General features: G+C 42.8%; 1 protein-coding gene across 1 annotated transcript in view; it reads left to right on the top strand.

Annotated features, from left to right (window-relative positions):
* Positions 1–1,134: 1,134 nt before the first annotated feature.
* The window catches only part of LOC103733379 (dedicator of cytokinesis protein 1), a 362,643-nt gene continuing 350,934 nt past the window's right edge, over positions 1,135–12,843 (top strand). Inside the window, exons 1-2 of the mRNA XM_008832196.3 lie at positions 1,135–1,219; positions 5,854–5,960. Of these exons, the coding sequence (XP_008830418.2) occupies positions 5,858–5,960 (103 nt within the window). The 5' untranslated portion in view covers positions 1,135–1,219; positions 5,854–5,857. The remainder of the gene's footprint in view (positions 1,220–5,853; positions 5,961–12,843) is intronic.

Raw genomic sequence — 12,843 nt, 5'->3', positions numbered from 1 at the left:
AAAGCAAAATTGCATACTAATGAGATGGATGCACGTCTGCCGCAATCCAATCCAAAGAGACATTAACAGAAGATGTGTTGAGAAGTGATGGCAGGAAGTTATCACAGGTCTTTGTGTTCCATAAACCACTATGTTTCTGTAAAAGCAGGAAATGTATTATCGTAGGAATACTAGGGCTCACACAGTAGTGTGGACTCTGAGTCAAGGTGTTTGAGGTGGCTTTCCCGGGCCTTGTGCTCTGCGATCGCACACACAGAACAAAGTGAATGCAGTGCGTGTTTCGCACTAAGGCTGCAGTGAAATCATGAGGTCTAACCTGGGCTAGCACTGCAAACAGGTGCATTGTACATTTGGTTTTAGATCAATTTTTGGTGATTGTATGTTCAGAAACCTTTGACTGTTGCCAAGCTTCTCACGACCTTCACGTTCAGTTCCGCAACTCCACGTGGAGTTTCAAAAGCCTTTCTAGAAGGCACAAAAGTGAACGTAGGCGATACTTTAGTGAAAGAACGTAACTATTCTTCCCTAAGGAATTCACAGACAGACAGGAATTGTCTTTGGAGTAGAACAGAACTCCGAGTTCACTGTTGAGTGTGCGGAGCGTCATTGGATGATTCTAGGTGACGTCTTCATTTTGTTATCTGAGACTTTGTTACGGTTGAAGACGTCAAACTCACAGTTAAGAGCGCTGGCTGCTCTTGCAGAGGACCCAGGTTCAAATACCACCACCCACATGATAGCTAACAACTGTCCGTGACTCCAGTTCCAAGGAATCTGATGCTCTCTTCTGACCTCCATGGGGCATTGCATGCACATGGAGCCACTTGCATACATGCAGGCAATACACTCACAAACGTAAAATAAAAACGGTAAGTATTTCATTAAGAAAGGACACAAACCACGTTTATACTCGGCTCCCAGTGTGGACACGGTCTACAGGGGATGCCTGTTGGTGCTCATTAATATTGCTTCTTACGTGTGGACACAGCCATGTCACAGACACGTGTTTTGCTCAGTTTTCATTGTGTTTAGGCCTCATCTAGACGTAGCCCTTCCGTCGTTGCTTTTTGTGCATTTTTGTCAGAATTAAAAGGTTGTGTTAGCATTTGCCCGCCTGCATTTGGCTCAACCACTCTTTCTGTTTGCAGGGGGCAGCACTGAAATACTTGCCGACCATCGTCAACGATGTGAAGTTGGTATTTGATCCCAAGGAACTCAGGTAATTGCCCGAGTCAAAGGGGTTGTCTTTGAACAGCCACAGCCATTTTCTTAGAAAATGGTTTATGGCACATTGCGACTATGACCCAATATCTTAGTTTAAGAAAAACCAAAACCTGACAGACGCAACACAAGGGAGAAGCGGTTTGTTCTGGTTTACAGTTCAACACTGCAGTCCACCTGGCCGGGGCTCAGAAGCCATTGGTCACATCACATTCACCGTCAAGAAGCAATATCCAGTGCTCGGTCACTTTCTGCATTTGTGACAGACCAGGATTCCGCTCCCAGGGAATGGCCCTGCACGTAAATAAGATGGGTCTTCTCACATTAAATAATCAAATGAAGGTAATCCCCCACGGGAATGTGCAGGTGCCCATATCCCAGATGATTCTAGGTCCTGTCAAGTTGGCAACACTAACTGACAATCCATACTTACTGTTTCGTCTACTTGAGTGTCCGGATTTCAGTATGTGGTTGTTGGCTTCCTTTGAATTTTTAGCACATGAGAACCTTGCACAGGTGCTTTCCCATTCTTGTCGTTGCTCCTCTTCTTTCTATCCCGCTCGATTTCTCTTTATGAATCTTAAGTGAAGGGCTCTGAGCCACAGGCATAAAGGTTAGAAGTGTTGCCATCGGTGGTGGTGGTGGTGATGATGATGAATTATGTGGAAGGTGGTCACTGGGCTTTCAGAGTGGGGTGTGAGGCTTGGGACCAGGGTTTCCCTTCCCTCCCGTGTGTCCCCACCCCCCGCTTTGGTCTGCCTTTTCTGTGTATCAGTACATCTCATGTCTTTCTGAGAAGCGGTGTACGCCACAGAGGAGTCCAGCAGCCCTGGCCTCTTCTGCTTCATGTATGATTGTGATTTGGCATGATGAGCAGTACAGGGGATGGCACTGCTTCAGCCCAGTACTCCTAAATACTAGTAAGAGGACGTTTGTTCCCGAGGGGACGTCTTTGCTGCACTTTATCTCTGCCCGAGGCCACTGTCTTAGGATTGAAGAGCACGTCTCCTGGGCAGGCAGTCTTTCTGATGTGCCTAGAATTTAGTGTCCAGCAGGGACACTGGTTTTCTGATTGTGGGGCACTGACAGTGGCATTTAGCTTAGCAGGCCCAGAATGATGAAAAGAAAACCCTGGACTGTCATTCTACCCACTGGTGTCTGCAAAGTCCTTTCCTTGAAGCTTGGTATTAAAAGGTGGTCCTGCAATCAGTAGCACCTGTGACCCCTAAAAAATTTATTAGAAAAGCTAAATCATGAGCCTTTCCCGCTGAATTAGACATGGCAGCCTAGCTGTCTGGTTTTCTCGACCCCTCCACGGGCTCTCAGTGCATGTTTGAGAAGCAAAGGGCTGGATACATGAGAGCGAGTGTTCTGGTACGCCCTCACTGACGCCCTTACCATTGCCCACAGGCAACCTTCTGGGCTCACGACGGATGGATGAACCTCGTGCTCTGTGCTCGCAGCGGCTATTTCCCCAGCGCCATCTCATCTTCCTTCACCCCCTGCTCTGTGTCTGTATCTCTCCTCAGTGCCTTCTACACCAATTTCAAAAGTGACCTTAAAATCAAGTAGGATATATATTATAGCCGGTGTGGTGGTGCACACCTTTCATCCAAGCACTTGGGAGGCAGAGGCAGGCGGATCTCTGTGAGTTCAAGGCCAGCCGGGTCTACATAGTGAATTCTAGGCCAGCTGGGGCTACCACAAAAATTAAAAAAAAAAAAAAAAATATATATATATATATATATATATTTCTATTTAGAAAATCAATTCCTGTTTTTTTTTTCTCTTTTTCTTGTGTTTGTGTGCTATGCATACATGTGTGTAAGCAGCTGCATGCTTTTTTATTTCTTTTTTTTTTTTGGTCTTTTTGAGGCAGGGTCTTCCTGTAGCCCCAGCTGGCCTGGAACTCACTATATAGACCAGGTTTTCATTGAACTCAGAGAGATCTGCCTGCCTCTGCCTCCCAAGTGGTGGGATTAAAGGTGTTCACCACCACGCTTGGTTCAGCTGCGTGCTTTTGTGCCTGTGCACATAAACATGTGTATGTGCACATGCAGACGGAGGCCCAAGGATGATGTGGGGTGCCTCCCTCTTCCGGGCCCTTCCACCATACTCCTTCGGGTCATGGTGTATCAATCAAACACCTTGCCAAGCTGGATAGTCCTGGTCATCAGTTTGCTTGAGGGGATTCCCCTTGACTCAGCCTTCCAAGACTGGAATTATAGGGGAGACCCCACCTCCTGAAGCTAGAATTACATGCACGTGGGCAATGGCATTTAAGTGGGTTCTGCATGTCCAATCTCAAGTCCTCTTGTTTTCATGAACAGTGTTTTAAACACCAAGCAATGCATATTTTTGTAATGACAGAAGAAACAACCCAAATGTTAGTCCGCGATCCAAAAATGACCAGAAAGGCTTGAACACCACACACACTCACATGCACACACACACACACATGCACATACGTCCCTTTCATGTCACTGCTCTTTTCCTCTTGGCCAGCTTCTGCCATGTCATGCAGCCCTCTGGTGTATCATAATTACCAGTGACTTTCAGAGTGTACCATCCCATGTTGGCCCATCATTTATTTTAACAACAGACCTGCCATCTATTAGGTGCTTTTCCGCATACAAAGTAAACCAAAGCACTGTTCACATGTCAGTCAGTTGGCTCTGCCACAATGCTAAAGCTTGGGCCTCATCCTTAGCCTAATCTTGCTCCTCCTTGACAACTCAGCAGGTAAACACTGAGGCTCAAAGCCATCCTGGTCTTCTTGATTACAAAGAGCAGGCCCCTCGATGTTGTCACCTGAGGAGTGTTGAGTCGTCTAGTTTTTCACCTTTGTAAATGTGCTAGGATAAAGTTTTCTATAATTGAACTGTAGATGTGCCTTTATTGTATATTGTGATAATCGCAGAAGTGAAATGACTTGGTCTTACATCTCCTAAAAGATTTGTTTCTTTGTTGTTTCATTGAGCTATGTAGCCCAGGCTAGCCTTAAACTTGTTATGTAGGCTAAGGTGACCTTGACTGCCCACTGCCTCCACCTCACCAGTTCTGGTGTTACAAGCATGCTCTACCATACCTGACTTCTTAAAAGATTCCTAATAGATATTTTTCGGTGTCCCCCTAAACGTTAAACCAAAATTCTACTGGTTCATTCTGGTGTCTTTTCCCAAACTTTGCCACTACTAGGAATTAAGCTTGCAGCATAATTGATGAGCTGAGGCTTGCTGTTTCTGTTCGCATCTTTTTAGGTCCTACAAAAAGTTCTAGCCTTTCTTCCTTCATGGTCTTTTGGACACTACAAATTCTCTCTTTGTCTTTCATTTTAAAAAATCATGTATTTGTTTGAGTATTTATTTCTTATTGGCATTTGTATGTGTTTGGGTGGGCCTGCACATGCCATGCCGTACGTGTAGAGGCCAGAGGACAACTTTGTGAAGTTGATTCTCTCTCCTTACATCTTTATATGTGCTCTAGAGATTGAACTCAGATTGCCAGGCATGCCTAGCAGCATCTTACTGGCCAGGGCATTTCTCTGATCCTTCGTTCAGTATTTTGTTAGAGGGGTTGACGGCATACTTCGGGTTGGCCTTGGCTCACCACAATCCTCTTTTCTCAGTCTCCACAGTGCCAGGATTGCAGGTGTGGGACTTCAGTCCCTGGTATTTGTGTTTTGAGACATGTCTCACCATGTTCCCATGGTGGCCTTTAGCCATCATCCTGCCTCATCCTCCTGAGTGCTGGGGCTATAGGTGAGTGCTGGAGTTGCAGGCCTATAGCACTGGCTCTAGAAGTAAAAACTTGAACTATGACAAGGCTGTGTGATTACAGGTGATGTATCGTCAGTTGTTTTTTAATTTCCAAAGTTGTGAGACCATCATGGGGTCTGATTGTAGAACATGTTCATTACCCAGTAAGATGCCTGGAGCCATTTCCACCCATTTCCTATCCTGCCCCCTTCCCTGGGCAGTCCTTGGTCCATTTCATGTGTGTGTAGATTCATCTTTTCTGGGTCTTTTGTATAAATGGGATCATCCGTTTGTGCTCCTCCGTTAGCCTTGTGCTTTCAAGGCGCATTCAGGACCAGGACCAGCAACGCTTCTCAGGTCTGTTGTGTGACTGTGCTGTACTTCGTTCATTCATTCATTCATTCATTCATTCATTCATAATTGATGGATAATTGGGCTGTTTTTCCTTTTTTGAATATTACAAATAATACTACTTGGAGTCATGTGTAAACGTTTACATGTATGTATATGTCGTAATATGATGAATGTATCTCCATCCCTCCTTCCTTCTCCCTTCCATTTTCTTAGTTTATACCTAGGAATTGAGGTTGCTGTGCCACATGGTATAACTTGTTTGTACATTTGGAGGAGATTCCAAAGTGGTTTAACCCTCCCTCATGTCCTCCAGCGAGTCTGAGGTTTCTAATTTCTTTACATTTTCACCAACACTTGTTATTGAACATTAGTTGAGCTGTACCCATGTAAGTGGTTGTAAAGTAAAGCCAGTATTTGGACCTGCATTGTATAAAGGACTCTGTCCAACCTGGTGGGGTATTTCAGGGCGTTTCCTTGGGCTGTGCTTCTGAAAGATGTCACTTATGTTTTTTTCTCATAGCAAAATGTTCACTGAATTCATTCTGAATGTCCCCACGGGCTTGCTGACCATCCAGAAACTTCACTGCTTGATCGAAATAGTTCACAGCGACCTCTTCACACAGCACGGTGAGTAGAACAAACCCTAGAATATGAAGTGGTCTCATCCTTCAGTTCTTTCTCCCTTCCTTGCCCTGAGGAGGAAAGGTGTCATCTAATTAAAACAGCTCTATTGCATGAGGCGAGGCTCAGCCCTCACCGGAGAACAGCGATTGTACAGTGTAGGTAATAGGCCACTGAGAAATGGTGGTGGAAGAGCAGGTTTGTAATTTAGGAGCACACCAGAGCCCTGTATAATCAGCATACATTGTAGCCCTGAAAGTGCTCGATTGTCTGTCCTAGGGAGGCAATCACTCACATCCATTGAGATGATTGCAAGAAAAAAAAATCTAGTTTCCTTTAAATTTAGAAGTAATGGTTCTGTCCTATTCTAATGCATGGTTTTTGACAGGGCTCCTTCAAATCCTGCTCTGAGTCATGGGGTCTCTAATGACTCTTACACTCATCCATCCCAAGGAGTACCTTCTGTTTCCCTAATTATCTCCCAACCCTTCTGATTAATCATTTTCTATTTGGACAGGTTGAATTAATATTTTACACTTGTCAAGCAGTTTTATTGAAAGCTTAAAAACTTTTGTATAATTTCCAACCTTCCTCATTTGTCTGCCTACCTGAGGTCTGGTGGGTGACAGCCTGCCTGAGGTGCACAGATTGATTCTTCTCCATTTGTGCTCAGACGGTGGGTAGGTCCATCCATTTCCTTCTGTCCTTGGGCACAGTATTGTGTCTTCTTCCCTCTGGGATGCTTTGGTGATGGAGCATCCCTGACAGGAAGTCCTCCCTGAGTTAGTCCCGCTGGTCCAAGAACTAGGTGCATGCCTGGTTTAGCGCCTGTGTCTTCTCAGATGTGGAGCTGTGTTTTCCTGTTTTAATCTTATTTCTAGACTTAACTCTGTACTAGAATGTTTACTTGTTGCCAAGGTTTATATCCAGAAAAAACATTGAGACTTCATCTGGATGGGAGCGTTCTTCCAGAGACAACGTGTTAGACTGAAGGTTGGGTGGCTTTCTGGAGTCTCCCCTCACACTTCTCTGAGGGTCAGAAGCCTGTTTTTGCTTACTTAAAAGTCAACTCTCCTGCTGTGTATGTCTTGGATCACATGATTGTCTCAACTTCTATATTTCAGGCTTTTTCTTGAGGACTGGGTCTTGAGTGATGTGGTTGTTTATGTCTGTTTGAAAGCTACAGGACTCCATGAGTCCCAGGGTAGGCTGCTAATGTGATAATGTAAGGGGGCACTTGCTCCCGTCATGTCTCCACCTGAAGCCAGAGCAAATAAACATCCTCCCACCGAATTTGTATTTAGGTCTTATTGGTGCGTCACTGGTGAATGTGCCAACATTTTCCCTACCCCGTACCTCTGTGTATCCCACCAACCCACATTCTGCCACCCGTCCCATCCCACACAGGCACCCCATCTTGGTTTCTTTCCCTGTTTCTGTGATAATATACCCTGAGAAAGGACACTTATAAAATAAAGGGTTTATGTTAATTCACAGTTCAAGGGAATAAGGGTTCCTGGTGGGAAGGTCAGGGGAGCAGGAGCTCATGGCTGCCAATCACATTACACCCAGAAGCAGAGAGCACAGCAAATGAAGGCTGGTGTTCAGCTCACATTTTCCTTGTGCTGTAACCCAGGACCCAGCCAGAGAATAGTGCTGCTCAGCTTTAGGGTGGGCCTTTCCACCTCACTTCTTCTACCCAACACAGTCAGTCCCTCATGGATGTGCCTAAAGGCTTGTCCCCTAGGTGATTTCAGATCCTGTCAGGTTGGCAATCAACACTAATCACACTCACATAACCTATGCCTCAGGCTCCTCACTACTGTGTCCCATCCTATACTCCCCACCTACCTTCTTAGACATTATATTAATTAGCTTTTATTTGCTATGAGGAAAAACAGTGACCAAAACCAACCTGGGGAGGAATGAATTTACTTTATCTTACAAGTCCTGGGTCACAGTTCATCACTGAGGGATCCCAAGGAAGGAACTCAGGGCGGGAACCTGGAGGCAGGAGCTGAAGCACAGGCCGTGGAGGAACGCTGCTTACTGGCTCTTTACTTTAGCTTGTGCTCAGCCTGCTTTTTATTGTATAATACAGTGCAACCTGCCCAGGAGTGGCACCGCCCACAGTGTGATGGGCCCGCCCACATTTCTCAAGAATCAAGAAAATGCCCTACAGACCTGGCCATAGGCCAGTCCAATGGGAACAGTTCCTTAATTGAGACTCCCTCTACCCAGATGTGTCAAGTTGACATCTAAAGCTATCCAGCACAGACAAGTAACGCATACTCACATGCATTGCTTATCACCACCCCTCCCTCCAGCCTATCTTCACTGAGTTAATACCTGTTGCCCTCCCCCCTCCCTCCCTTCCTCTCTCCCTCCCTCTCCTTTCTTCTTCTCTCCTTACCTCTGTCTCTTCCCTCTAGATTTTTCAAATGATTATGAAATTTATTTGAGAATGTCAAGCACTGCAGTAAGAATATGTGTTCCATTGTAAACTATGTTCAGAGACCAAGATGAGGGGAAGCCATTAAAGTCAGACATGAGGAGGATCACAGGAAGTATTGAAATGGCAGTCCTTGTCCGTAGCGAGTAGGAACAAGTGCCTTCGTTACAAGCCATCTGACGGGCTTGTGGAAGCACTCCGTATGAAGTTGAGGTGAGCTCTGTGCAGTCTCCTGGCACTGGCAGAGTTTTGTTTATGATAGTTGTTATAAGGGAATCAGGCCTGCAGACCCTTCCTTCAGACCCACGTGGTTTGATTGACTTGCTTTGAGTTTGAATTGACACAAACAGTTCCATTTGATTTTGACCATTTTCACATCCTCCTGTGTTTGATCCAGACTTTTCTCTGAAACCACTGCTCATTAACGTGATTAGAATCTGGTTATCTGTAGTGGCCGTGGTGGACACCCTGGTTGCTCAGCTGCCTCTCATCAGAGAGGTAATGGTGATAGAGGATCAGTGGCACACATTGGGTCTCAGGGAAGTTCACCTAGGGTCTGTGAAGAGCTCCTGTCTGTCAGTTCTACAGGGGATGGGTGTGGCTGGATTATCTTGTTTGGAATTACACTTCTGCAGAATTGTGGCTCACGAGAGATGCAGGGTTGAAAAAGTCAGACTACAAAGCAATGCCCAGCAGAGCAAAACAAACCCCATTTTGTATGTTAGTTTGAACCAAGAAACATGTGTCTTTCTAGTTGTATTGATCTTTTACCAAAGATATTCAATGAGAAACTAATCTGTGAATTATATGACTTAGTGTTACCAAAAAGTAATACTTATTGGTACCTGGTAGAGGATTTTCTTTTACCAAATGGCTCTGATTCTAAATGTTTTAGAGAAGATTCAAAATTATGGATGGGGAAAGACAATTGTCATGGTTTAAATTTTCATGAGAGTTTAGCAATTCACATGATTTAATTATTTTTATTGCATACATCATTTTAAGCTAACAGTCCTGACTGACAGCTTCACACCAAGACCACCAGGCTTTTTATAAATTTTATATAATCTTTAGAACATTTGTATTAAAAATATATATCGAACATCATCATAAAGTAATAGTCATTTATTTAGCCAGAGATCAAAGCTGGATTTCTAAAATAATCACTCAAAAGACTTTAAGGCAAGTCTTAGCCCTAGCTGCCACTGTAATCCCAGCACTCTGGAGGCAGAGGAAGGATTGTCACGTGTTCTAGGCCAGTCTGCACTACAGTGTGACAACCTGATCTTGACAGTTCTGAATGAAGCAAAACCACCAACCAACCATTCAAGCAGAATACCACCATTATCACCACCACTGCCACCTCAAAACCTCAGGAAACTGTTCTAAGATTCCATGTTTCCCCCAATCAAAAGTATAATGGAGATACCAGAAAACACAGGAAATTATCTTGGTAAGACAGAAAATCAATGTCAGGAAAATTTGTTGTTTTAAATATTCAGAATTAGACTCTTGTTTTTATATTTGTATATTAATGTTCAATTTATAAAACAGTCTTCACATGGTTTAAAGAAATAGCTAACTTGACACAAAATTTCCTTTTCTATGATTCACTTCTCATAAGCCCTTCAGGCTCTTTAACCTTTTACAAATTGATTAAATCTTTGCTTTTTGAATATTGTTCTTCTCTCTCTGCTCTCCTTGGAGCAATCAGCCATTCTAATTTTGGAGAAGAATGTGTATTATAAAAGGCCTGTTTTATTTTTTAAAAAATCCTTTTTCTTTAAACCTTCCTGACCAAAAATATATGTTTGTCCTTGAAACTTTGTCTCTCTCTGTCTTTCACATTAATTCGTTTTGGTCTTACTCCCTTTCTTAAATTTACATGTTATAAATATTCCTTAAAATATTCAAATTTAGGAAAAATTAGTCCTTTTCTCAATAGAAAAATATGTATTTTACGTTGTTAAAAAAATCCATCATAATTTTTGTATTAATGTATGTGCAATGACGTACGCTAACGAGGATTTTAACCCTTCATAAGCTCCTTTTTAGTTTTGTCTCAGGAAGCAAACTATCTTAAGTTTTTCCTGCGCCCACAGTTTATAAACGCGTACTTACTAATAGACCCACTGGTGTACTCTCTTTTCTGTTGCTGTGATAAAATGCTCTGACAAAAGCAATTTAAGGGAGGAACACTTTTTTTTACATAGTTCACAGTTTCAGGTGACAGTTCCTTATGGAAAGTCCAGTATTAGGAGCTTGAAGTGGCTGATCCCGTCATGTCTAACGTCAGAGAAAAGTGTAGGGTGTGTAAGCTGAGAAAGCTCAGATTTTCTCCGCTTACACAGCCCAGGTCCTGCCCACCATTAAGAAGGGTCTTCCTGTGTCGCTTGATGTAATAAAGACGATCCCTCAGAAGCATGTCCATGGGACAACCTGATCTAGACAGTTCCTCACTGAGATCCCTTCTCAGGTGACTGAGAGCTAAAAGCCTCACACTCAGATATGGAGCTTTTTAAATAGAACGTAAATGGCAAAAGGATTTGAATTTTTTATTATAATTTTTTCTCATTATATTTCCTTTATTATTCATTTTTGAACAGTTGTTCATAGGTTACCTATGGAAACTGAGAAATCAGAGGAGCAGACTCAGCCTTAGTTTTTAAAAAATTTGTTATTTTTATTTTATGTATATGAGTTTATTACAATACTGTATGTGTATTAAGTGCACCCATGTTGTGCAATTCCCATGGAGGTCAGAAGAGGGCATCAGATCCCCTGGAACTGGAGTTACAGATGGTTGTTAGCCACCATGTGGGTACTGTGAATCGAACCCAGGTCCTCTGTAAGAGCAGCCAGTGCTCTTAACTGCTGAGTCATCTCTCCAGACCCCATTTAGCCTTTTTTTTCTTTTTAAATGAGTTTCTTGTTAAGTGAAAACACAACATTGACCTTCTGTACTCCCTAAGCGGAAGGCCAAGGTTATTTCCACAATCTCATCTGTCTGTTTGCTCTGAGATCAAAAGAGTTGTATCTTCTGGTTTGTGAGAGAAGGTCTTGATATGTAACCCAGGCTGACCTATAACCCACAATCCTCCTGCCCCTGCCTCTCATGTACTGGAATTGCAGGCATGTAACATCACATCTTGCACACTTGTATGACCTCATTCTACAGAGTAAATATAACTATACCCAGCCATTAAATCAGGCATGTTTGCTACCAGTTCCGAAGACAACTTTGTTTTTATCTTACCAACAAATTGGTGAGACAGAGCAATTAATATAGAATACAAATTCATAGGTTTATAGATTTGAGTCTACACTGTGTTTATGGAAAAAAAAAAGAACTAGTTAAGGTCACCTGTTACTATGGTTGGCCTTTAAGAACTTTGTTTATGAACAAATGAATGTTCCAGACCATATTTTTCTGGTAAGGCTTTCCCCTGAGCAGCTTGAATTTTAAAAGGATCTTTTTTATCTTAGTTTTCCCTTTTCCTCACTCAGAGTTCAAGAGTTTTCAGTTTAGTTAGGGCTAACTGAAATAAAATAATAATAATAATAATAATAATAATAATAAATAATTAGGGGCTGGAGAGATGACTCAGCAGTTAAGAATACTGGCTCCTCTTACCTAGGGCCTGGGTTTGGTTCCCAGCACCTACATGGTGGCTCACAACCTCCAGTTCCAGGGGATCCACACCCTCTTCTGTCCTCTGTGGGTACAACACACTAGTACATAGAAAAAAAAATTCCATATATTCATAATAATGTTTCAAGCAACTTTGAATAACAAAATTATTTTGCCGGGTGTGGTCACATAGTTCTGTAATTCCAGCATTTGGGAGGTAAAGGTAGAGTATCAGGAGTCCAAAGTCATCTTTAGCTACATAGTGAGCTTTAGGCCAGCCTGGGCTACATGAGACTCTGTCTGAAATCAAACAAAAATATAAAAAACATTGGTAGATTAACGAATATAGATGATAGATAGATAGATAGGTAGATAGATACATGATTGATAGATAGATAGATGATAGATAGGTAGGTAGATAGATTGATAGATGATAGATCGACAGACAGACAGATAGATAGACAGATTGATTGATCGTCTCACTAGTCAGCTCTTTGTCTCTTTCCCATTGTGATCCTTTTTCCACCAAATCCTTTGGATTAGGATTGAAATGTGATCATAAAATAGAAAAAGTCAAAATACCTTATTTTCTGTCAGCCAGCATCCAAGTAAATGTTTGCTGAGCACTAACTGAAAGGAAAGTTTTGTTGGAGAAATCATCTAACCCTTGGTTTCCCCATCAACCAGAGGGAGGCTTAACCTCCTCAGAAAAAGGTGATCAGCAAGCCAGACCAGTTACCAACTGGCTCCTGGGTTGTGCATTCTGCCTTTTCTGGCAACCGTTAACATTTTCCATTCTTGTGCCT

The sequence above is a fragment of the Nannospalax galili genome, unplaced genomic scaffold (assembly GCF_000622305.1).
Source record: "Nannospalax galili isolate Female #2095 unplaced genomic scaffold, S.galili_v1.0 scaffold810, whole genome shotgun sequence".
NCBI lineage: Eukaryota > Metazoa > Chordata > Mammalia > Rodentia > Spalacidae > Nannospalax > Nannospalax galili.
Note: the sequence above shows the minus strand (reverse complement) of the source record. Positions and strands in the feature narration are given on the sequence as shown.